A 23,049-nucleotide genomic window follows, 5' to 3' on the forward strand; every position below is an offset into this window, starting at 1 on the left:
ATATGCAAGTGATTTAGTAATTGTAAAAAAAATTATGGATATCTGTTTTTCCTATGAAATACGACCCTGGTCTTTTCAATGTCAGAGTGAATAGGTACCATCTAAGTCCGTGTGCTCCATCTTCGGCCACATCTTCGCTTCGCCGTTCGGTCAATAAGCGGGTTGGTGGCCAAAAGCAGACTTAATACGCTAAAAAAAAAATCTATCGTAGACCTCAATAAAGTCAAATAATGGACGTCACTTATTTGTAAAGTTTCCACTAAATAAGAAATTATTTATCATCACAAAAACCAGTTTTAGTGCATTTCACCATCTTTTATCTACACCTAATACGGAGGCTGCCTCCAAAGTATTTATGTTCGTTAGATTACGTTTTAGTTAAGTTATGTATTAGTATAAGGTATGGTAGGACTGGTATACACGTGCGTGTTAAAATCCTTAAAAAGCAGTTTTATTTTGAAGCACAATAAATAGTTTTAATATTCTTCAATCATAAATCAAAAGAAATTTCTTTTAACTACATACGTACCTACCGAATTTGTTGCTTACCTACAATCCAGATATGTGATGTAAGAAAGCTATTGAATTAGTCATAGTATTTGTTATTGATTGTTTTGTATAGATAGACATATTAAATCCAGCTATCTAATACAGCTAGATAAAGTAGATCATATGACTCATACGATTCTAAAACAGTTAGTATCTTACATAATATTCGGGATTTACCAAAAGTCATTAATGGACAATATCTGATTTATTTGGACTTCACACGTAACATGAGCTGAGGTATATCGTACGATTGATTGATTTTTTCTTGATTACGAATGATTCACATTATTTATTTTTTTGGCCCAGCCAGCCTGAACAGACTCTCTTTGCTCGTCTAAACAGACACATCTTAGGCAATTGATAGGGTGAAATTATCAAACTATCAAATCCTTATAGTAAATCGGTACTTAGGTAATCCTTATCTTAAGGAAAATAATACTTAACCTAGCTAACTTATATTAACGACGCCGCGACACGTGACACGCAATACAATATTAATCTATACATATAATAAAATCGTAGAAAAGTGCTGTCTGTACATTGAAAATAAAAATAAAAAAAATAGCAGGGGTTATTGTTATGTCGATGTCGAACCCAAAAATGTAATTAACTTTTTTTTTGTCTGTTTGTCTGTTTGTCTGTTTGTCTGTTTGTCTGTTTGTCTGTTTGTCTGTTTGTCTGTTTGTCTGTTTGTCTGTTCGTCTGTGCGCGCTAATCTCAGAAACGGCTGATCCGAGTTGGATGCGGTTTTCACGAATATATTGTGGGATGCTTAAATTTACATTTAGTGTTTGTTTCATGTCAATCGGTTCATAAATAAAAAAGTTATGTCAAATTAAAGAATCACGTCGAACATTCTATGCTTATACCATTAATCTCCGCAACTATTTGACGGATTTGGTTGAAATTTGGTACAGATATAGTTTAGAACCTTAGAAAGGACATAGATATATTTTTATTTCAAAAATCAAAAAATAAAAATAAGAAATAAATTATTTATAAATAATTCTATGTCGATCGTTACACGACTTCGGTTCATGTTATTGTTTTAATTCATCGAAAAAAGTAAATAAATAGTAAAAAGGTATGAAAAAAATAATATCAATATAATAAAACATTTAGTACAAAGAAAATGCTCTAACGGAGTATAGATAATTCTATGTCGATCGTTACACGACTTCGGTTCATGTTATTGTTTTAATTCATCGAAAAAAAGTAAATAAATAGTAAAAAGGTATGAAAAAAATAATATCAATATAATTAAACTTTTAGTACAAAGAAAATGCCCGAACGGAGTATAAATAAATAATCCAAGTTGTCTTTATCCTCGATAGATCGAAATAGATCGCGCTATGGTTTCGTTACATTCATTTGGTTGGGTATCGGCCGAGCGCTTCGGTACTATCGTAGAAAAAGTGTATTATCAGTCGTATAATTATTTGTCTGTAGTGGTCCTGCTGTTTCGTATATTCTAAATTGGTTTCGTTGTATTTGTCAATTAATAAGTTTATTTGTTGGGTTTTCCTGGTTTTTTGGTTAAACTATTTAACGTAGGTTTAGTTTGATATCGATTATTAGTAGTTACTGTAGTTAGTTTTTTTAATAAAATTGTAAGTCTAATTTATAAATTAATTAGATTAGATTTAAGTCGTTTCTTTTAAATTATTTAGTTTAAGCTTGGTTATTATAGCATAGAGGATAGGTTGTAATATAGTTTCTTTTTTAATTGTTATAAATTCGTAATTCGTAGCTTTCTTTAGTTTTAAGTTAGTTTAAGTCCGTTTTTAAACTATTTTTTCAATCCTAAGTGAGTATACATCTATTAAATTCAAACGCAGAGCTCATTATGTTGATTTTTGAAGAGTTCCCTGGAATATCTTCCACATCTCATTTTTGAAGAGATCCCGCGAGATCGGGAACTATGTGGTTAAAACCAAAAATTTGCCGGAAGTCACTATTCCACGCGAACGAAGTCGCGGGCAAAAGCTAGTTTTAATCATAAATCTGTTCACGCTTAGCAACGTCCTAATACAGGAAAATCAATCAAGTACACACACACACACGTAGATTATAAAGAAAATACCTACCAATAACACCCAATAACATACAGGGCAGTTTTTCTGATAAATATAATATATCGGCAATCTGACAGGCGATGTCTCGTGATTGAGACATTGCCCAATGATATTATAAGTAAAAAAGGTGTAGATAGGTTACCTAAACCATTATATCTCAGTACATAACTTAGTTATGATCTGATGCAATCAATTGTAAGTATATAGGGTATCTAGCTAGTAATTTGTCGTTTTGTTATTGTGATAAAAATTAAACTAATGAGTATACAAAAAGGTTTCTTTGAGAAAGTTGTTACAAATAATAAGTACAATCACGTGTTTAAATATCGTTCACTAATTACCAGTCACCTATGTTTCTATATATTTCTTTCATTCATTAGCATTTATTAAACTGACATTACTTGTAATTATATTCACAAGAATCTGATTAAGAAGTCTTAAAAAATAAATTCTAAATAAAAGATCTCCATAATAATTATTATCTACCTAAGCTTTACTGCCCTTGTTCTAAATTCAGCGCAAGTTCTGGTGAATTTAAATAGTCTATACTAAACTTAGCCAAAAACCAAATTTTATGCAAAAACCTGCTATCACAGTTGTTTGTGGATTCAGAGTACTGTTCCCGTATAATTCTGTGCGCTTAGCAAATATGCTAAAATTGTCTTATCTGACCTTTGACCTTCGTTTTATCACGGCCGACAATGTCTTTCCGACTTTAGTGACGTTACTTACATGCTAGAGTGTAGAGAATGTTTACATAATGAATAAAGCACTTTTTAAGTAAATTTTGTTATAGTATTATACAAGACCATAATAATCTGCCCCTGTCCCAAGTTTCATCCCGATTCCTTATTTGATTCAGCCGTTTTGATGTGATTATGTAACAAACATACACACCAACTCACAAACTACTACTGACAGTATACATATGATTTCTTATATATCTACTAGCGGACCCGACAGACGTTGTCCTGTCTACACGTCTGATTAATTAAAAAAACATTGTCCAGCGGACAAAATTGTGAATCTAAACCATTCTCAGATCCCCTTGAACACACACAAAAAATTTCATCAAAATTGGTCCAGTCGTTTAAGAGAAGTTCAGTGACATACACACTTACAGAAGAATTATATATATAAAGATGTTAGAAATGAATTTTTCTAACAAAGAAGTAGCCTAATTACTTCTGTACATCAGCTACCTGCCAATAAAAGTCTCGTCAAAATCGGTTCAGCCATTTTAGTCCGGTCAATTTAGACCTGAAAACAGTAATGAAAGAACAAAAATTCCGACAGAGCTGAATTTTGGTACAGACCTTTATTTTACTATAAAGATTAAAAATTTAAAAGTCCCCATCGATCCCATATGTGCTTCAAAAGTTATTCGAGGTCAAAGTTCAACATTTTAGGTTTTTTAAGTTTTTCTCAAAAACCGTAAGTTTTTCAAAAAAATACCTCAGACCAAATTTGTAGATCTCAAAATTTTCTACAAAATGGTCCTTATAAGTTTTTCTATAAGTATTACCGTTTCTAAGATAGATTCGTGTGTCCCCACACATTTTTCCACTTTGGAAGCGTCTAACTTTCAAACGATTGATTTTGACGAAAAGTGGTTTTAGAAACCTTAATGTCTTTTTTAAAGACCTATCCATAGACACCCATCACGGATATGTAAGCTGAAAAAAAATTTTTTTGAATCAGTTCCATGTATGGAGTGCCCCCTTTAATTTTTAAATTTATTATTTTATTACCGAAATACACCATCTTACAAAGTTTCAACTATGTAGGCCCAACAGTTTCGTGGCCCAACAGGCTGTGACATACGGACGGACGGACGGACGGACGGACAGACATTTATTTCCGAAACTGTTGGGCCTACATAGTTGAAACTTTGTAAGATGGTGTATTTCGGTAACCGCTATTCGAATTTTGACTAAAACTTTATAAATGTAAAAAGTAAAGGGGGCACTCCATACATGGAATGTATTCAAAAAATTTTTTTTCAGCTTACATATCCGTGATGGGTGTCTATGGATAGGTCTTTAAAAAAAACATTAAGGTTCCTAAAACCACTTTTCGTCAAAATCAATCGTTTGAAAGTTAGACGCTTCCAAAGTGGAAAAATGTGTGTGGGGACACGCGAATCTATCTTAGAAACGGTAATACTTATAGAAAAACTTATAAGGACCATTTTGTAGAGGATTTTGAGATCTACAAATTTGGTCTGAAGTATTTTTTTAAAAAACTTACGGTTTTTGAGAAAAACTCAAAAAACCTAAAATGTTGAACTTTGACCTCGAATAACTTTTGAAGCACATATGGGATCGATGGGGACTTTTAAATTTTTAATCTTTATAGTAAAATAAAGGTCTGTACCAAAATTCAGCTCTGTCGGAATTTTTGTTATTTCAATATCGTATAATGACCGGACTATTTCAAAGATTAGCGAGAACAAATAGACAGACACACAAAAATTGTTAATCGAAAAATATTATTTTGGTGTACGTATCGTATATGTATATTCATATGTATGTAATAAAAGGGTATATGGTTATTTCAATATTACAAACAGACAATTTTATTTACTCAGTGTATTATGTAGATTCGTATCTATACTTATAGATAGGTACAATACCTATATACAATACAATTGATGAAATTGAATGAAATCACATTCACCTAGGTATTATAGATACCTATCTTCTTCTTAATCTAAGATAAATATTTATCTTAGAGATAGGTATGAATGCCTACTGTTGAAACTAAGGTTACATAATTATATTTGAAATTCCGTTATTTATTGGGCAATTGGGCAGTGAGTATGAAATCGTACCTAAAGGCTATGTACACCTATAAAAGGTATACCTATAAAACCCGGAGCTGCCGACTACCTAGCGGGATTACCGGGGCTCTGGCTCGAAAAGCAGTTGTAGGAACTGGGTAGTTTTTAGTCAGTGAGAGTCACTCCCTGTCGCATCACCCAAAGCGGAAGAAGTCCTTGGATGATTTCCCCCCTGAAAAAAATACCACACTAGCTTTCCGCCCGCGGCTTTGCACGCTCTTTTTTAAGGTGTTGTGAGCAGATTTCCAAAAAAATGTAGTAATGTAGATAAAATAGACGGGGAGCCATAATCTGTGAACCACAAAAATAAATATTGCAAGAATCGAACCAAAACCCCGGAATCACTGCAAATCTAATATTACAAATTCCTAAAAAGATTACTTATGGAGATTTGATTGTACATAATTATTTTAAAACCGATGCAATGCCATCTAGCAAACAATAGTATTAATGTTAATAAATATTTAAATAAAAATAAACATGCTAATTTTATTTATTGTAATTTTAAATGAATGTAAAACATGTAATTATGAATATTTGTCTAGACTTTGGATCATAAAGCCAAACAATTCATTTAAATTACAGTTTATTGTGATTAGTTAATAGATCACTTTGTAAATCGAGGTCTTGAAAACCTTTCTAAATTATTTTATGGTTTTCTATAGGTAACCTAGGTTATAATCGTATAGTAATAATTAATATATGTGCATAAATCTATACCCACATTATGATCGTAATATATTAAACTTATAAATGCTACGAGCAAAAGCTGTTTGTAAACGCCACTGAGGGCGCTGGTATAGAATTTAGGTATCTCAATTAAACAAACATACATATTAAAAAAACTATTGCATAAATTTTAATTGAAAATATTTAAAGACTCTCTGTTAGAAAGATATATTTTAAATCCATTCATAAAACTGAGTAGTGATTGATTGAGCTTTAATCGCTAGAGGCGCCATCTGGCCAGCGCCAAATTACAAGCGTGCATTTCCACCAGAGGTACATCTTTATGTAGTTATGCTACGAAAATGTAATAGCTAAGCTGTGAAACTATGTGAGCGTTTCCACCGATACTAAGCTATGTAGCTGTACGTATCGTATTGTAAAAATGTATAACACGGGCACAAGCTAACGAGTCCGTTTAGAACTAACATAAATAGAATTGAAAAAAGCTATGTAGCTGTGCGAGTAAAATGTGCTATAAAGATGTGCCGCCACAAAGTAGCTGTGCGAGGAAGATGCGCAACTCTGGTATCCGATGTATTGATAATGATGTACTAATGAATGCGATGTAACGATAGTAGTGTACCAATAAATATGATTGGTGGAGGCCAAACGCATCTACAGCAAACGTAGCATAAGCACATCTCTGGGAAAAAAGCACCCTTCAGCGGCACAAGCTTTAACAGTTCTAAGCTTAATTTTTGTTTCTATTTATATTCTTATTGATGGAGTGTTCTAGAAGTAAGTACTAAGTACTGAGTAACGTAGTTTTGTCAATTCACACGTTTCGCGTAAAATCAGTGTTTAGTCACAGCCAGTTTAATTTTGTCAATCATTTGTTTAATTTGCTAATTAGTTTCGTTTCCCCTTCATTGTGGCTGTTCCATGATGGATGACGATTCTATAAATGTCATCGCGTAAAAAATATTTCCAATAAACATCTCGAAACAGGAAGAGTTTCGTTTTAATATTAATGTTTTGTTTATACTAAATAATAATATATTATGTTTAAATATTTATAACCTATTTATAGATGAGATAAGAATTATTAAGACGGTTGTGTGAATTTTAATGTGCATAACAAATAATACATTTTATACATTCTATATACTTGAAATTTTATCTTAAGTAACATATTTTTAAATTAAAAGATCAATTTTCATGCAAAACCTTGTGAATTTTGACGTCATGAGTTTAGGAGTTTTTACAAAACAACGCTTTTCATGGTATTAATGTTTTTTTGAAATATCTCTAGAAAATTCTCAACGCATATATTAAATTATTAGTATAGTTATAGTATAATAAATCATTAAGTATCTGAAGAAAATGGTATGGAATATTTTCGTAATGAAAGAATGAAAGATGTTTGTCTGGAGTTTATTTTTGGCAGACTGACAGTTCCTGTTTATTACATCACGGTAAACTCGTAGTAGCAACAGTGTCTTTAAAAAATATTAAACTAACCACACAACAAACCTTTATACAAAAGTAAAAGCTGCAAAGGATATGTAAGCATATTCCATTTCGGCGTGAAAAATCCTAATCGAGGGCGGAGAAAACCACCTTATGGCGATAAAGTATCAATCATTATAGAAAATTACGACTAGGACTCAAATCAAAATATTTATTTAGGTACATTTTCTAGAATAATATTACCTATAGTAAAGAAAATATACCTACAATGATGAATACTTGACAACAATCGCATTGATTGATTATTTTCTTGACTGTTTGTCAGAGGCGTAGATAGTGCCCGTACCTACCGCAACATTTACACGGGGCCCCAGGGTTATGGGACCCCTACGTGTGTTAGCAAAAATAAAATTTTCCGATTTTTTTGTTTTATTTCAGAAATTACAAAAGTATAAAGTTGCTATAGCTATTTTTTCACGTAAAGCATGCGTTCAAAAGTTGACAGCAACTTTAGGAAAATTGACGTAATCATAAGGGCCTCCACGAAGCCATGGTAAATCTCCTCTTTGATGCTTAAGAGACAGGGCAGGAAGTCAGGGTCTGATTTTCCACCCTCAAAAAAACAAAAAGATAATAGGGGCACCTAAACAATTTTTTATACAGAGCCCCGCCAAACCACACTACGCCACTGCCGTTTGTTTATAGGATATCCAAACAATCGTTTCAAAAAACCCACCAAGTAGATCGTGTTAAACTATCTATTAATAATTTACATTAGTCAGAACCCTAATCTTACTTTCTTTCGTCACACTCTAACCTTGAGAACAGATCAATATCAGAACGTTATCAAAAACGGTATAGGCTCAATAGATTGGGAATTATTCCGCCGTTTGGGGTACTGGGTGTTATCTCCTAAATATATGATCGGCCGCCCAAAGTTTATCACTCAGTCAGTGAACTCCACACGGGAGGGACGCGCGTTCGATACTTAGTTGGTGAACAACACGTGCAATGGATTCGGCGCCGGCGCACGAACTAAAAGTGATTACTGGTGAACAGCTGGCTACGTATACTGTTAGTATTCAATTTTAATTTTATCGATTTTTCTTAATTTATTTTTTGGAGTATTGCCCAACTCTGTTATAATCGATATCGATCTTGAACTGAACTGTTGTTAAAAAGACGTAACTAAAGATAGATCATTATATATTGTGTTAAGTGTGTATTTAGTTAGAACTTTTATAAGTTTAGGCTAGAAAAATACGTCTCTCCTGTGTCCACTTGTGATAACGACACAAAAAAAAAGCTAAATAATAAAAAGCATCATTCTACATCACTGGCCTATAAGTAGTCACTGTTAACAAAAAGCTCTTCTCACACGGATAAGATCGGAGCATTAATCACCACGCTTGCTTAATGCGGGTTAGCTGTTTTAAACTTTTAATTAGAAATTATAAGCTCAAAGCTAAATAATCTTAGAAAGTGCAAATAACGCGGAAAATGTCACATTAGTACTTGTCGTTGGTAGATTTCGAAAGATCACCCTTATGCATGAGAAGCGGCCGTCTTAGACTTTCGAGCGATATAGAAATAATAAAAATATTAACTAAATAAATAACTAAAAATAAAGAATTAAAACTATTTATTTACATAATTTAGTCTATTTAGTTATCTAGTTTAAGTAATCATTTAAAGTAATTACGTAAATAAATAACCATTACTTAAACTACACCTTAGTAACGATTTTATTCCGAAAACAATTGCTACGTACGGCGGTTAGATACTAACCAGCGTTTAATTAGATTTTAACAATACCAAAGTAACAAAAATATAGACCTTTCATCCAAGTAAGACATACAATTTTTATACTATACTTACGTAATCCTTACACTTAATAATATGTATGGTTACACATATAAGCAGTAACAATAACATTAACTTTTCCTTCCTCTTATACCAACTTGTAGTTATTTCTGTTTTATTATAATCTAACATATATATTTACGTACAGCTACATATATAATATGTAGTTCAATGTTATCTGGGCCGATACAGTATACAACTGAAACTACAATAAATGTTTTTGTCGAACATCATGAATAAAATCCGACACACATACATACATACATACGTTCGGAGGAACAGTTACATAGATAATGCGCTACGTGCCCGCTGCCAAGTAATATATAACATGATATATCTAAGTAATAGAGTCAGTGTTTGAACTTTATTTTATTTATTTACTACTAGTTTTTGGTAGCAGCTTTGTAAGTGCATAGAGTTCACTCTCAGTGCAGCTAGGCTAGTCTGTATCTACATATGGTCCCCTAAGACGCTCCTAGCTACGGTCTACCGTTTTTTTGTTGACGAGGCAAACCTTCAAAAGGCTAGCTTTTTGGGGAAAAACTAGGGAGTGTGGGATTTTTACCGCACTAAAACCTCCCCGGTGGCCACCATCTGCACCTAAAGGAGACACAATCTGGTAGTCCTAGCTTCGGACTACCTAGCAGATTTACAGGGTCTCCAGCTCGAAAAGCAGGAATAGCAACGGGGTGATTTTTAGTCGCCTGGCCCAAGGCTTTTCGAGCCGGAGCCCCGGTAATCCCCTAGGCCCTAGGCAGTCTACAACTCCAGAGTTTAAAGACCTAGGTATAGTATTGTTTTTGGAAAATTGATGTCGAAACTCTTCGAACTCTCCGTACCTAGTATATCTTCTAAAAACTTCTGTGTCTTTTCAGACCAAAAAATGGGAGTTATTGTAGATATTTTTTCGGAGACACAAACGATGTTTGTGTTCATAAATCTTTTATATCGCACTATCCAATTTGTTTTCACGCGTACGAGTACCTAACAAAAAGTTTTGAATATTTTACGGGTTCAACGAACCCATGTATTATTTACGAACAATGTTACTCTATTTTCCGTAGGTATGAAAGCCAAAATAAAACAAATCAGGCGATTCATGTGTTTTTGTTGAGTACAATCGTTAATTACTTATTTGGACAGCTGATTTTGTTTTGTGCAGTTATTAAATAAATGATTATACTTTACCTAAAAGATACTTACTAAAATTACGTCACTCTTACAACTAGGATTCGTCATTCAGCTATCTGACTATTTCTAATGACGAAAATTAAATCACACTCTTTCAAGTATATTATAAGAACATGAGAGGGGCGTGGTTTGTAACATCCCGTGATCCCCGTAAAGTGACACGCATTATGTTAAAGAGAATGGCGGTTAAGACATCTCCTCTTAGTATTTGCTTCATGAATCAATCAAATAAATCGCTACTAATCCGAGTGTAAAGGATTTTCATATCAGTGATAAAGTAATTAAGTATTATAATGTTAGTTACCCACGTGTTAATGTTTTACCTAGAAACCAAATTACGTAGAACTGAAAAATAAGGTAAATGAAGCAATACATTGTGTTTATGTACTTACAATCAGTGCTTTATCACAATGATTACCAAATACAATGTTTTTGATAGGTATCTATAAGTATATATAGGTATATAAAGATATCTATCTCCGATTAGGTATAAAATACTGGGGAAAACTCCTTCGGATTAAAAATGGATAATAATGAATGAGTCTCTATTTGTGTACCTACATTATTAATCACGATATTGACAATTAATAAAAACAATTGTATAGATTATTATACTAGACTAAGAGTGCTTTTCCACCAGAGATGTGCTTTGTAGCTATCCTAATGATGTAATAGCTAAGCATGTGACCGTTTCTTCTGATACTAAGCTAGCTGTGTGAAGAAGATGCGCAGCTCGAGGATGCGATGTATCGATAGTAGGGAAACCATCCATAGCAGGCGTATTTCCATATAAAACATAGCTTAGCTGAGGTCGTTTCCACCATTGCTTTCATTCTATGCTATATGTACCAATGAATATAATTGGTGGAAGTCAAACGCATCCACAGCAACGTAGCATAACACATCTCTGGTGGAAAAGCACTCTTATACCACATACATATTTACGTCACGTGGAAATATTTCGTAATTGCAAGTTCATTCACCTCATTAGTTGTGATAAAGTTGTTCAAGTTGATATTGTCTTAAAGTTTCACCACTATAACCCTGACCTATAATGATAAGTGATAAGTAGCTGCTTGATATGATTCTCTTGTTGATTTCTTGATTTTTAATACGATTGTAAAGGATTGATAATTGATTTCATGGTCATATAGGAGCTACTTAATGGATTTTTCTAATAATAGCATAGATCTCTGATAATAACTAATCTATGTTTTTATAGATATTAGCTAACTCATGTGTGTAGTGACTGTAATAGAATACATATATATCGTATACATATACATATCGTCACGCCTTTAATCCCCAAAGGTGTAGGCAGAGGTGCACATTATGGCACGTAATGCCACTGTGTACACCCACTTTTCACAATTTATGTTGTAAGTCCCATGTAATAGGTGGTGAGCCTATTGCCACATACCGGGCACATTTCCAGACTCCGTGCTACTACTGAGAAATTTTCGAAAAACCGAAATAGCCCAGTAATACTTCGCCCGACCCGGGAATCGAACCCGAGACCCCTTGCCCGGCAGTCGCACTTGCAACCACTCGGCCAACGAGGCAGTGTAATAGAATACATTATAAAGTGATACAGACTTCACTACACGTTTCACGGAGATCTGTCAGCAGCATTCTCTGATAAACATGAAGCTTTTGCTGGAGTAGATATTATAGCAAGCCCTCTTATGTAGAGAAAATCCATAGTTCAGGAGTGTCTAGTATTTATTTTATTGTAGATTGCTAGACTTATATCCGAATACTCAAACGCTACTCAATTTTAAGACGCTCTCAAAACTAGTCCTCTCCCTATCAATTCTTTATAAAATGACAGAGATAGCACGATATTTAGTACAACTTAAAATTGAGTAGCATTTCAGTATTCGGGCGTTATTGAGGCTTGTCGTCATTACTTAACAATAGTTGCTACGTCCATACTCCCTAATTAGTGATGTAATAGGAGTAAGTAACAGAGGAAGGGTTCTTGATGACCGTAAACTTACACTTTCCCTGAATATCGTGTAGCAATTGCAATTATTAGAAAACTTAACATTGAATCTGACGTATACAATGACGTACTAATGTAGTGCGGCTATGGTGTATGCGAGCCAAGAAAATACCATTTCTAAAGGGTAAAGGGTCATCAGATAATACGTAATTAAAAACTAATCAACATTAGACTGACTGAATTTTTAATAAACAAAAATTTTGCAATGTTCTTGATAAAATTACATCAAATCTATGATTAAAAAATTATAAAAATAGGCGTCCATGACCTAACCACATAACTAAGTCTGTTTTGCACATTACGTACCGGTTTAGCTACTAAATAAAGTTGTTTTATCAGAATTTCTAGCTATATATCTAACCATCTCATAAATCGTAACCTATAAGTGCTTTGATCTGATTTAAAAGATCGGCAGAGAATAAAGTCAAAGTCAAATCATTTATTCCAATTAAACCATAAATAAGTACTTTTGCAATATTAACAAATAAAGAAAGGAATAACAGTCTGTCAGTCTGTCCGTTATTGAAACTAGAATAAATATGGATCGGTCGTGTCGACCAATGGGTTAATTCCTAAAAGCGTCGACAGCCATCTTAGGAAGCTGGTGTTTGGTTGGATCATGGACCTGACACAGAAGGCAGTTCTCCTGGAAACGGAACGCATTGTGTCTGGAGCCCTAACCACTGGTAACTTGAATCATGCTCCAGCTACTGGATAGCTCCTGTTTTTGTATTTTTAAATATTATTTTAGTTTTATTTTATAAGTAGATAGTATTTAATAATGTAATTTTAGATGATGTTTAAATAAAATTATGGATCTTACTAATTGTTTATTGATAAAATACTAATCATGTATCTGCATATTCATGGAAACTTAAGCCCAAGCTCAGGTTTCATTGCCATTTTATTCAGTTCAGTGCCAACTCTGCACTAGTATTATTTGGCTTTGGACGTGACATCGATCTTTGGCCTTTTAAGCCTCCAAAAGCCTCCAGGTAAACTCGTTGATTGTACACCTGCTACAAGCCAAATATTTTGGTGATTGTCCCAACAACCTATCAATTTGATACATTCTGCCTATAATTCTTTGAAAGGGTATTCAGAGATGCATACATTAAAGGTGCCACCTATTTTTCATCAATTATCAATGTTTGAGGGCGATGTTAAAGAGGTGTGCCTATTTTACCAGCACCTAGCTTCACTGACTAAAAGACTGACAAACTCTTGTTTATTACTTTCTTTAATGACGTTTCAAAAGTACCTAAGTATTTATGAGTTCATTGGTATAAATGATTTTGACTTTGACTTTAGAAGAGCCTAAATAAGAAAGAAATGTCTATGACTCCGCCGCGTAGATAAAAACAAAAAGCGCGGCAAAGCGGTCAAAGTAAGCAGGTTTAATTTGGAAAACACTAATCATATTTCATTAGTCATTACCGGTATTTAGGCACGCGAATTTTCCAATGTTTTTAATTAATTCGGACGTAAATTGATTACGGTAATACCATCTTTTTGTCTGTATATTGAAAACAGATACTTCCTAGTATTTTTTATGTTATTAATGTGATTGTTGTCACATAAATTAATTATCATCCATATTTAGTTTTTATGATCATTCGATACATTGATCGATTTTAAGTTTTTTTTAATTGTTGTGAATATTATAGTAACAGTTTTTTGTCGCATAACGTTTGTACGGACAGCTTAGCGTTTAACTGTTTAAATATTTTATGTTGAAGATAGGACGTTGACCTCTACGTACAAAATAGGTAACTGTCAAAGAACTAGTTTCTGTCTGTAGGTAACTGGTTTATCTTGCTAGATTCTAGTGTAACAACAGTTGTACAAACACTCATATGTAGGTACTATTTCTAGTGTGTTATGATTAAAATTGAAATAAGATCGCGTTCAGCGCATTAGTTGGCCGACGCGTAGTAACTAACCAATCATAGCACCGAAAATGCTCTCGTTTCGTTTTCGTTCAACGTAAACAAACTCGTACTAGGGTTTTCCTAGTTTTCGTTTAATTATCAATAGAAAAAATCTATAAAATAGTAGATCTGTAGTCTATGAGCGGCGGCGATTGCTTACCATCAGGTGATCCGGCTGCCCGTTTACCGACTCATCTCATAAAAAAGTAATAGTTCGAATTCTTGTCTTTTAGGGCGCGTTTTCATCAGAGATGTGCTATGTAATTATGCTACGAAGATGTAAGCTGTAAAAATAAGTGACCGTTTCCGCTGATACTAAACTATGTAGCTGTGCCAGGCAGATGCGCAGTTTGAGTATGCGTATCGATAGTAAAGTACAGAAGCCATAGCACACATCTTCCCTTATAAAAAACACAGCTTAGCTGAGTCCGTTTTTATCAGTGCTATGCTATGTGTACCAACGAATATGATTGGTGGAAGCCAAACGCATCCACAGCAACGTAGCATAGCAAATCTCAGGTAAAAAAGCAGCCTTAAACTTATTTCAACCTTGTTTCTTATGTTAGATCCATTTATTTCTTTGTTTCATCTCGTACGAGTAGAAAGCCTAGCTCTAGACTAGAGCAATAACTCACGTTGCCTAGCAACCGCCACGTTAGCAAGCGTCTTGGCACTCCGCGTCGCGATTCTGTATGAATACCTAAACAATCACATATTTCCCATGAGATCTGCTTCCTTCTAAACGAATAAATTGTGTTTTTAAGGTTATTTAAAACAAACGTACTTTTTCAGGACAATTAGGAATTTTAATTTTCTATTTTCTATTAGACATGTCTCATTTTTGTCCGTTATATTTTTATCGTCAGGCCCTTTATACCGCCGAAGGGGTAGGCGCAACAACGGCACATTGTAATGCCACTTTACAATGTACACCCACTTTTCTGTGAGCCTATTGCCATATACCGAGCACATTTCCAGATTCCGTGCTATTAGTAGCGAAATTTTCGAAAAACCGAAGAAAGCCCAGTAATATTTCGCCCGACCCGGGAATCAAACCCGGCACTCGGCCAACGAAGTAGTCAGTTTTGTCCGTTATGTAATGAATTTATGGATCATTGGGATGTTTAATGCTAGATTCCATTACATTTGGCACAATGCCAGACCCTTTATGTCTATGTTTTATGTGAAGAAAATATTTGTATATTTCTTAAAACTTTGCCTAATGTAGGAAACCAAGAGGGCTCAATGTATAACCTACTGTTTCTACCCACTACTTACAGGTTAACGAGAGAAAAATAATGTTTCATTAAGTAGACGTTAATTAATATGTGTTATAGGTTTTAAAATTGCTTTTTGTGTGAGAGTGACATTAAAACATAATGGTCAATTGTATTGTGGGAGTTTTATGATGCTATTCTCTTTATGTTAAACGTATATTTATGTATTTATGAATAAATAAAAATATACTGACACATATTTATATTAAAGACAAATAAAATAAAAATAACGAATTATACTTGTGTATAGTTATTTAGTGTCTATCTATGTAGGCAGGTGATGTATGACTTTAAATGCAAATTGGACTACTGAATTTGACGTTTCATAAGTGACTAATTGAGGATTCATTGAAATTTTGACTTTGACTCCTGAAATAAAGAATCTGAACGGGCTAAGTATAGAAAACACCTGACAATAAATATTTATTTTAAACGTGAAAATGAATATCATTGCCAAAACGACGACAACAATAACTTTACGTTTGAAAGTCGCATAATTTTGATAATTTATCTTAGAAAGATATTGTATTGTAACCAAGGTCAACTAACTGAGAAATGATTCGATTGCCTTGAAATGCCCTTATCTTGCTCTCTTTTGGTATCAGTATCCTTAGTACGCGTTTGCTCTACGTTTTTAAATAATCGAAACAAAAGCGCGTTCGGCGCTCTGATTGGTTGGTTTATATAAGTTGGCCAATCATAGCGCCGAACGCCCTCTTGTTTCGATTACTTTAGACGTAAAGCAAATTCATACAAGGGGTAGAGATGTTGACCAACTATAAAATACTTATCATTATCGGAATTACCTATTGCTTTTTCTCTTTAATACGTAAAAATCAGTAAATTAAGTCACATACCAAAATCTTTGCTCATGTATCTTGGATGTGTTTTTACATCTAGTTTTCTATAACGCCTGTACTTTTCACATGAGCAGCGTTAAGGTCGGTTTATATCAGACGTGAAATACGTCGAGCGTATAATCGGTCGTAGGTACTGACGTATCATCGGTTGAGTGTGTTAGGTCAACTATTTTTGTCTCTTCTAGCGTTACGCGACCGATGATATGCGACGCATTTTCTGTCTATGACATGAACCGACCCTTAATCGCCATCATAAAAAGCTCTGACGACCTAATAACGTTTCAATTTTAACAAACAACAGTGAACTTTTCTTTACCAGGATGCCAAAGAAGAGTTCACGAAAAAGTCGAAAAATGACGCGGACGCGCTGGACGCAGTGCTCAGCCACATCGGCGACATGGGACGCTACCAGAAGTTCCTCTTCATCGTCATGATGCCCTTCGGCATATTCTTCGCGTTCGTCTACTTCGTGCAGATGTTCATAGCTGCCACGCCACAGAACCACTGGTGCGCTATACCTGAACTCGCTCATCTGGATATGGAAGTCAGGTTTGTGATTATACTACTTAAATAGAGTCTATGCTTAGGTTACAGAATTTTGGAGGTTTGAACGGGTGTGTGATTCAATCTTATTTTTTTTCTAGCTTCAATAAACACTTTCCCGCGCAAATGTCGCAACTGTCACTTTGACATAAGAAAGCAGCCATGTTCGAAATGCAAATAGTAACCTCTTTTTTGAGGCGGGAAAATAATGTAATGTCTTCTCCCCCGCTTTGGGCGAGTCGAAAGGGAGTGTCAGACTCTTACTGACTAAAAACCAACTTCGTTCCTACTCCTGCTTTTCGAGCCAGAGTCCCGGTAACCCGCTAGGTAAAAATAGTAACCTTACGTTTCATATTATTACTTTTAAATATGAAAAGGTGTCTCGGGTGACCTCTTCTTCCAAAAAGGTTTAAAAGGACACTGGCATAAAAGCTTAACACAACACAATCGTTGTAGCCTGAAAAGCCTAGAACATTAAGCCTTGGGGTCCCTGGAAGGTCTCCATTCATAATAAAGCTTGTAGGCTTTTCACGTGCACCCCTCGCACCTTTGTTTTGTTCCTGCGCCATTTTCTTTAGTAAAATGAGGTTTTAAGTTACAAAAGACACGAGAAGTCTTGTTATAGTCTAGAAAATACAACAAAATATTTGCTGTGAAAATGTAAAAAACAGTTCTTATGTAAATACCTATAGATATGAAAATAATACCTATGAAAGCCTATAGGTGATGATAAATAATGCTGGAGTAGTCAATCAAAACTGATCCAATGTCAGAATGGTGTAGTTATCAGATAAATGTAACGAAATGCTTATCCCGCTCGATACGGTCTGACTTTCAGATTAGGTGCCAGATAAACAAAGTACCTACTTGTAGTTAGAAATGAAAGTTTTTTTCTTTTAGGGCCATTTTCTATTAGATATTGAAATCTTTCTTAACGCCATTTTGGTGATCAAATATTATGGTGACTATTAATTAGTGAACGATATTTAAACACGTGATTGTACTCATGATTACAAACAACGTTCCCAAGAAACTTTTTTTTTATTTACTGATTAGTTTTATTTTTATCACAATAACAAAGTTAAGTAAAGTTCCAAAATACCTAGTTACTAGTTTTCCAATAACGCGGCTGCGGACGTCTCGCTGCTAACAGCTGATCACATGGAAGCACGCGCGCGCTCGGGATATATTGTTGTTTTGTTATATACACAAGGAATTAAAATAATTACAAGTTATACCGGAATGCCCACTGACTGTTAGTGTTCCGTTATAAAAATAGAATATGACAAATAACGGCCGATAAGTGTAGCGGTCAAAATTTTAGCGTATTTGTTTCACTAGAGAAAGAAGTTTGTAAGGATCGTAGTGAGTCAGTATAGCGCTCTACAGCTTTTGCCTTATGGAATCAAAAACCCCAACCCTCATAGGAAAAAGATATGACGTAGAGCTGAATAAATCTGTTAATGTTTAAAGTAATACGTGGAACAACCCTTGCATTGTGTAAGTAAGGTCCGGAGGCCGAATTACCTCCTTTCCCAATCTTACCAATTCGTAATTCCCCAACAACCCTTAAATTCCTAACCCCCAAAAGGCCGGAAACGCACTTGTAACGCCTCTGGTGTTTCGGTGTCCACGCTGCTCGTTTATCGGCCATAAACAATAAATAACGTTCTCTATTTCCATTCCAGACGCAACCTATCAGCGCCAGGAGCGGCCACCGGCAACTGGGAGCGATGCGTCACATACGACGTGAACTGGACCCAAGTCCTGGAGACCATGACGCCACCCCCACCCGGCACACCCACCATACCCTGCCCACATGGCTGGGACTTCGAGCTCAATGATATACCTTATGCCACTGTTGTTAGTGAGGTAAGGATCATGATTTTTACGATCAATTTTCACAATCTCTCTATCTGTAGATTATCATACCTGATAAAAATGGTCAGTTTATTTTTACGTGAGTTAAATGAATTTAAATGTAGATGGAAAAATAAGAGGACGAAAGAAGAATAGATGAATGAATTATATGAAAGAAATGAGAGTTTATGATATGACTGGGTAAAATTTGATAGGGGAGAATGGTTAAGGAAGCCATATTATAGCGCTGAGCAGACCCTCCAAGTATGTATATTAGGATCTTTCCTATCTGGAGGTATCCTAATATATTTGATGGGTTATCTTTCTGGATGTAGGTGTAGTATAGTACTAAACCTATAACTGCACCAATATTTGGCAATGTCCCAATTAAAACAGCTTTAATCTTGACGCCAAAACAATCTTAAAATCTCCTCTTTCTAATCAGACTGTCCTTACATTTAATTTTGCTGCTTTTGTTTCCAGAGAGGCTGGGTATGCGAGCATGCTCAGAACGTGCCGATGGCTCAGGCTGTGTTCTTCGCCGGAGCCTTCATGGGCGGCCTTATCCTGGGCTGGCTGGCTGATCACTTTGGAAGAGTACCAGCTGTTATGGGTGAGTAACATTGATTTTATTTTAATCTTTTATCACCTTAGCTTTTGACTGAGGCCTCTAGTCTTCGTCATAGGTGATTACCTATGAGAGTATGACAAAGAGATTCCTTTGCCACGGTTATCAAGTGATTTAGAAATTGCAGCTTAAAAGATCAGAAAGCGCTACTACACGGCCTCTCTTAATTCTGTATAATTAATTAATTATTCCTTACGGCTCCCGCGTAAACAGTAACGATGGAAAGTAAAAATTTATTACCTAATAGGACAAAAATACAGTCACGAGGTTTCTACACAAACACACACAAATAAAGAATCACAGATAAATATTTAACTTTATCATGACAATGGTTTATCAAAAAATCAGCTTGTGTAGGTACTGTCTCATCGGCGACAGATGTGTGTGATTAAACACATTGTGGTCCGCAATTGTCAACATGTGGTTTAATTAAGAAGTTAGTCATTTGTCTGTGGGAAACAACAACACATTGAATGTCTACCTACTGATCACATTTTCATACAATTTAAATTTATTTTGGGATTACCCAGAGTCTTAAACATGACAACATTGACTGACTGAATTTTACTGCATGGTTGGCGCGGTGACTGGGCAACTGGCTGCCGTGCAACGTGTAGCGAGTACGATTCCCGCTCGCTTGTTGTTTCGGGTCTGGGTGTCATGTGCATGTGAAATTGTATGTTTGTAAACGCACCCACGACACAGAAGAAAATACTCATGTGGGGCAACGATTTAAAAAAAAAACATTGAAGGATATTATTTGATACCAAATGACAATTTAATTTAATGAGTGTCTTAACTCAAATAACATCTGTTGACCTAAATGTCTGATAATAAATAACTAAATAAGTAATTATACCTAATTGGTGTTTGTATTTCCTAATATGTGTGTATTTTTCATACGTGCTGTGGGAATTCCTTGGTTTTTATTACGTTTTGTATAGAAAGAAGTTTGCATTATGGGTGCAACCCGTGACTCTCTGTAGTATGTACCTATACATGCGATGCGACGCGAAACGATGCGATTTGTTTAGGTATTTAGAAGTTTAAACAGCTATTATAATAACTATCGTGAAACAAAATTAAATTAAAATTAATAGAGAAAAGCTCTACTAGTTTCGAGCCACAGAGAGACTCTTGAAATCGCACAGTTTACAGTAGGCTTATGTGGCCAAACAGCAATTTTTATTTAATTTAAAGAACTTGTATAATAAACTGTTAGAGGAAATTTGTCTTTAAATTCTTTATTAGAATAAGGCACATATGATAAGTAAGTTAATTGACAATGTGGGTCCAGTCCAACCCAAGTAAGTTGGAAAATATTACTAAATATTGACTGTTCCAGCGGCCAACCTGATCGGTGGCATCGGCGGCATAGCTACAATCTTCACGAAGGGAGTGTGGGACTTCACTCTCTGCCGGTTCCTGGTGGGCATGTCCTTCGACAATGTGTTCATGATGGTTTACATTCTAGGTAAGTCTAATTTATGTCATTATAATACAAAGAAAAAGTGAGCGTGCTGACTTATGGAACTCAGTACAGTTCCCCAGTCTCCAATAGTGCACTACTGAGGTCAATCTTCAGTTCTTGGTTTTACTCAAGCACTCTTTACTCTCTACCTTAACATTCACCAGCCTTTGTGGATATCTTAAATGTTGAGTTATGATTTAGGTTACTAAATGGAGATTACCCCTACCTACCTACTTATGTGATCCAGGCGTGATCTAACACACTTCAGAAAGCTCCTACTAGCGAGCTAGCTAGCGGCTACCTAGCGAGTAGCGGGTTTAACGGGGCTCCCGCTCGAAGAGCAGGAGTAGGATTGGGTGGATTTAGTCGGTAAAAGTCTGACACTCTCACTTGCCTCACACAAGGTCTTGGATAATTTTCCCAATTTCCCCAAAAAATACAGTACAGAACACCTACATCTACTACCTAAGTCTATTATGTTTTTTTTAACCATGTATTTGTTTACAGTGATTGAATACGTGGGATCTCGTTACCGTACGGTGGTGGCCAACATGTCTATCGCGCTGTACTTCGGCATGGGATGCCTCTGCCTTCCCTGGTTAGCTCTCTGGATCGGCGACTGGAGAATGCTTCTCTGGGTCACCTCGCTGCCGATGTTACTAGTCGTATTCGCGCCTTTTGTCCTACCAGAGAGTGTGAGGTAAGTTTGACGGAAAAACAAATCTATACTTAATATTAAAGCTGAAGAGTTTGTTTGTTTGTTTGAACGCGCTAAGGAACTACTGGTCCGATTTGAATAATTCTTTTTGTGTTGGATAGCGCATTTATCGAGGAAGGTTATAGGCTATAAATCATCACGCGACGATCAATAGGAACCGAGCAATGCGGGTGAAACCGCGCGGAAGTAGCTAGTTAAAAATAGTATTTTTAGACTGATATAATTATCATGTCATCGACTTATTCATGTAACTGTTTGACGAGGAACTCTACTAGTTTCAAGCCATGCTAGTGGCTAATTTTCATGAGCAGCATTCCGCGACACATGATTTTGAGTTCCTCGTCTAATAGTTACGTGAGTTAGCCGATAACATAATAATTAATTTAGTATGTCTTTTTTAGACTGGTTGTTTTTGTAACAGTTTTTATAATATTTTTGTTATCAATATTACGTAATGGAGAATCAGCCTACAGCTCTAAAGGGGGCACTTTTCAGAATACTTTGCCCGCCTCCGGAAAACTTTCTAACAGTATCTTGCTCGATAGTCCCGCTTGTGCTCTACCAACAAAGCAATTTAACTCTTACAGTTAACATGGTAGGTCTATTTTACATTATTATTCTCCACATTACAGATGGTACGTGAGTCGCGGCCGCGTCAACCAGGCGGTGGAGGTCCTCAGGAAGTTCGAGAAAGTCAACGGCACGAAGGTCCCAGACGATGTGATGGATGAATTTATCGTACGTTGTTATCCTTTCTTTTATCGCTACTGTATTACTTTATCTTTTCGGGGAGGCCTTTGTTCAACAGTAGACGGCTCTCGGCTGATGATGATGATGATGATCCCTACTGTCTTCTTTGTAACGTCATGCCGTTTTCGATTCCCGCTGAAATGAAACAACTCTTTGTGTGATCCACAGATTGTTGTTCCGGATCTAGGCGGCATTTGTATGTGAAATTGTATGTTTGTAAACAGGAGAAAATCCTTTTTTTAAAGGATAAAAAAGATAAAAGATTCAGGTAGTTCATGGTACTAGCATACTAGCATGGTACTGGCATAGAGTGGGGATTCTAGGCGCCCACCCATTGACCTCAGGGA

At 35.3% G+C, this 23,049-nt stretch overlaps 1 protein-coding gene across 6 annotated transcripts in view; it reads left to right on the forward strand.

Moving 5' to 3' along the window:
* The window catches only part of LOC118262624 (carcinine transporter-like), a 284,870-nt gene that overhangs the window by 18,528 nt on the left and 243,293 nt on the right, over positions 1 to 23,049 (forward strand). For 4 of the 6 annotated variants that reach the window (XR_007705812.1, XR_007705811.1, XM_050697692.1 and 1 more), the window contains exons 1-7: positions 8,512 to 8,679; positions 17,052 to 17,281; positions 18,964 to 19,147; positions 19,619 to 19,748; positions 21,109 to 21,237; positions 21,742 to 21,934; positions 22,585 to 22,690. Coding sequence is in view for 4 of the 6 variants with exons in the window: in XM_050697692.1 (XP_050553649.1) it covers positions 8,617 to 8,679; positions 17,052 to 17,281; positions 18,964 to 19,147; positions 19,619 to 19,748; positions 21,109 to 21,237; positions 21,742 to 21,934; positions 22,585 to 22,690 (1,035 nt within the window). In the remaining 2 variants the exon portion in view is untranslated. Of the gene's footprint in view, positions 1 to 8,511; positions 8,680 to 17,051; positions 17,282 to 18,963; positions 19,148 to 19,618; positions 19,749 to 21,108; positions 21,238 to 21,741; positions 21,935 to 22,584; positions 22,691 to 23,049 lie in introns of those variants that run through there. The other 2 variants (XM_050697693.1, XM_035574143.2) reach the window with 1 other exon arrangement.

The sequence above is a fragment of the Spodoptera frugiperda genome, chromosome 12 (assembly GCF_023101765.2).
Source record: "Spodoptera frugiperda isolate SF20-4 chromosome 12, AGI-APGP_CSIRO_Sfru_2.0, whole genome shotgun sequence".
NCBI classification, from domain to species: Eukaryota; Metazoa; Arthropoda; class Insecta; order Lepidoptera; family Noctuidae; genus Spodoptera; species Spodoptera frugiperda.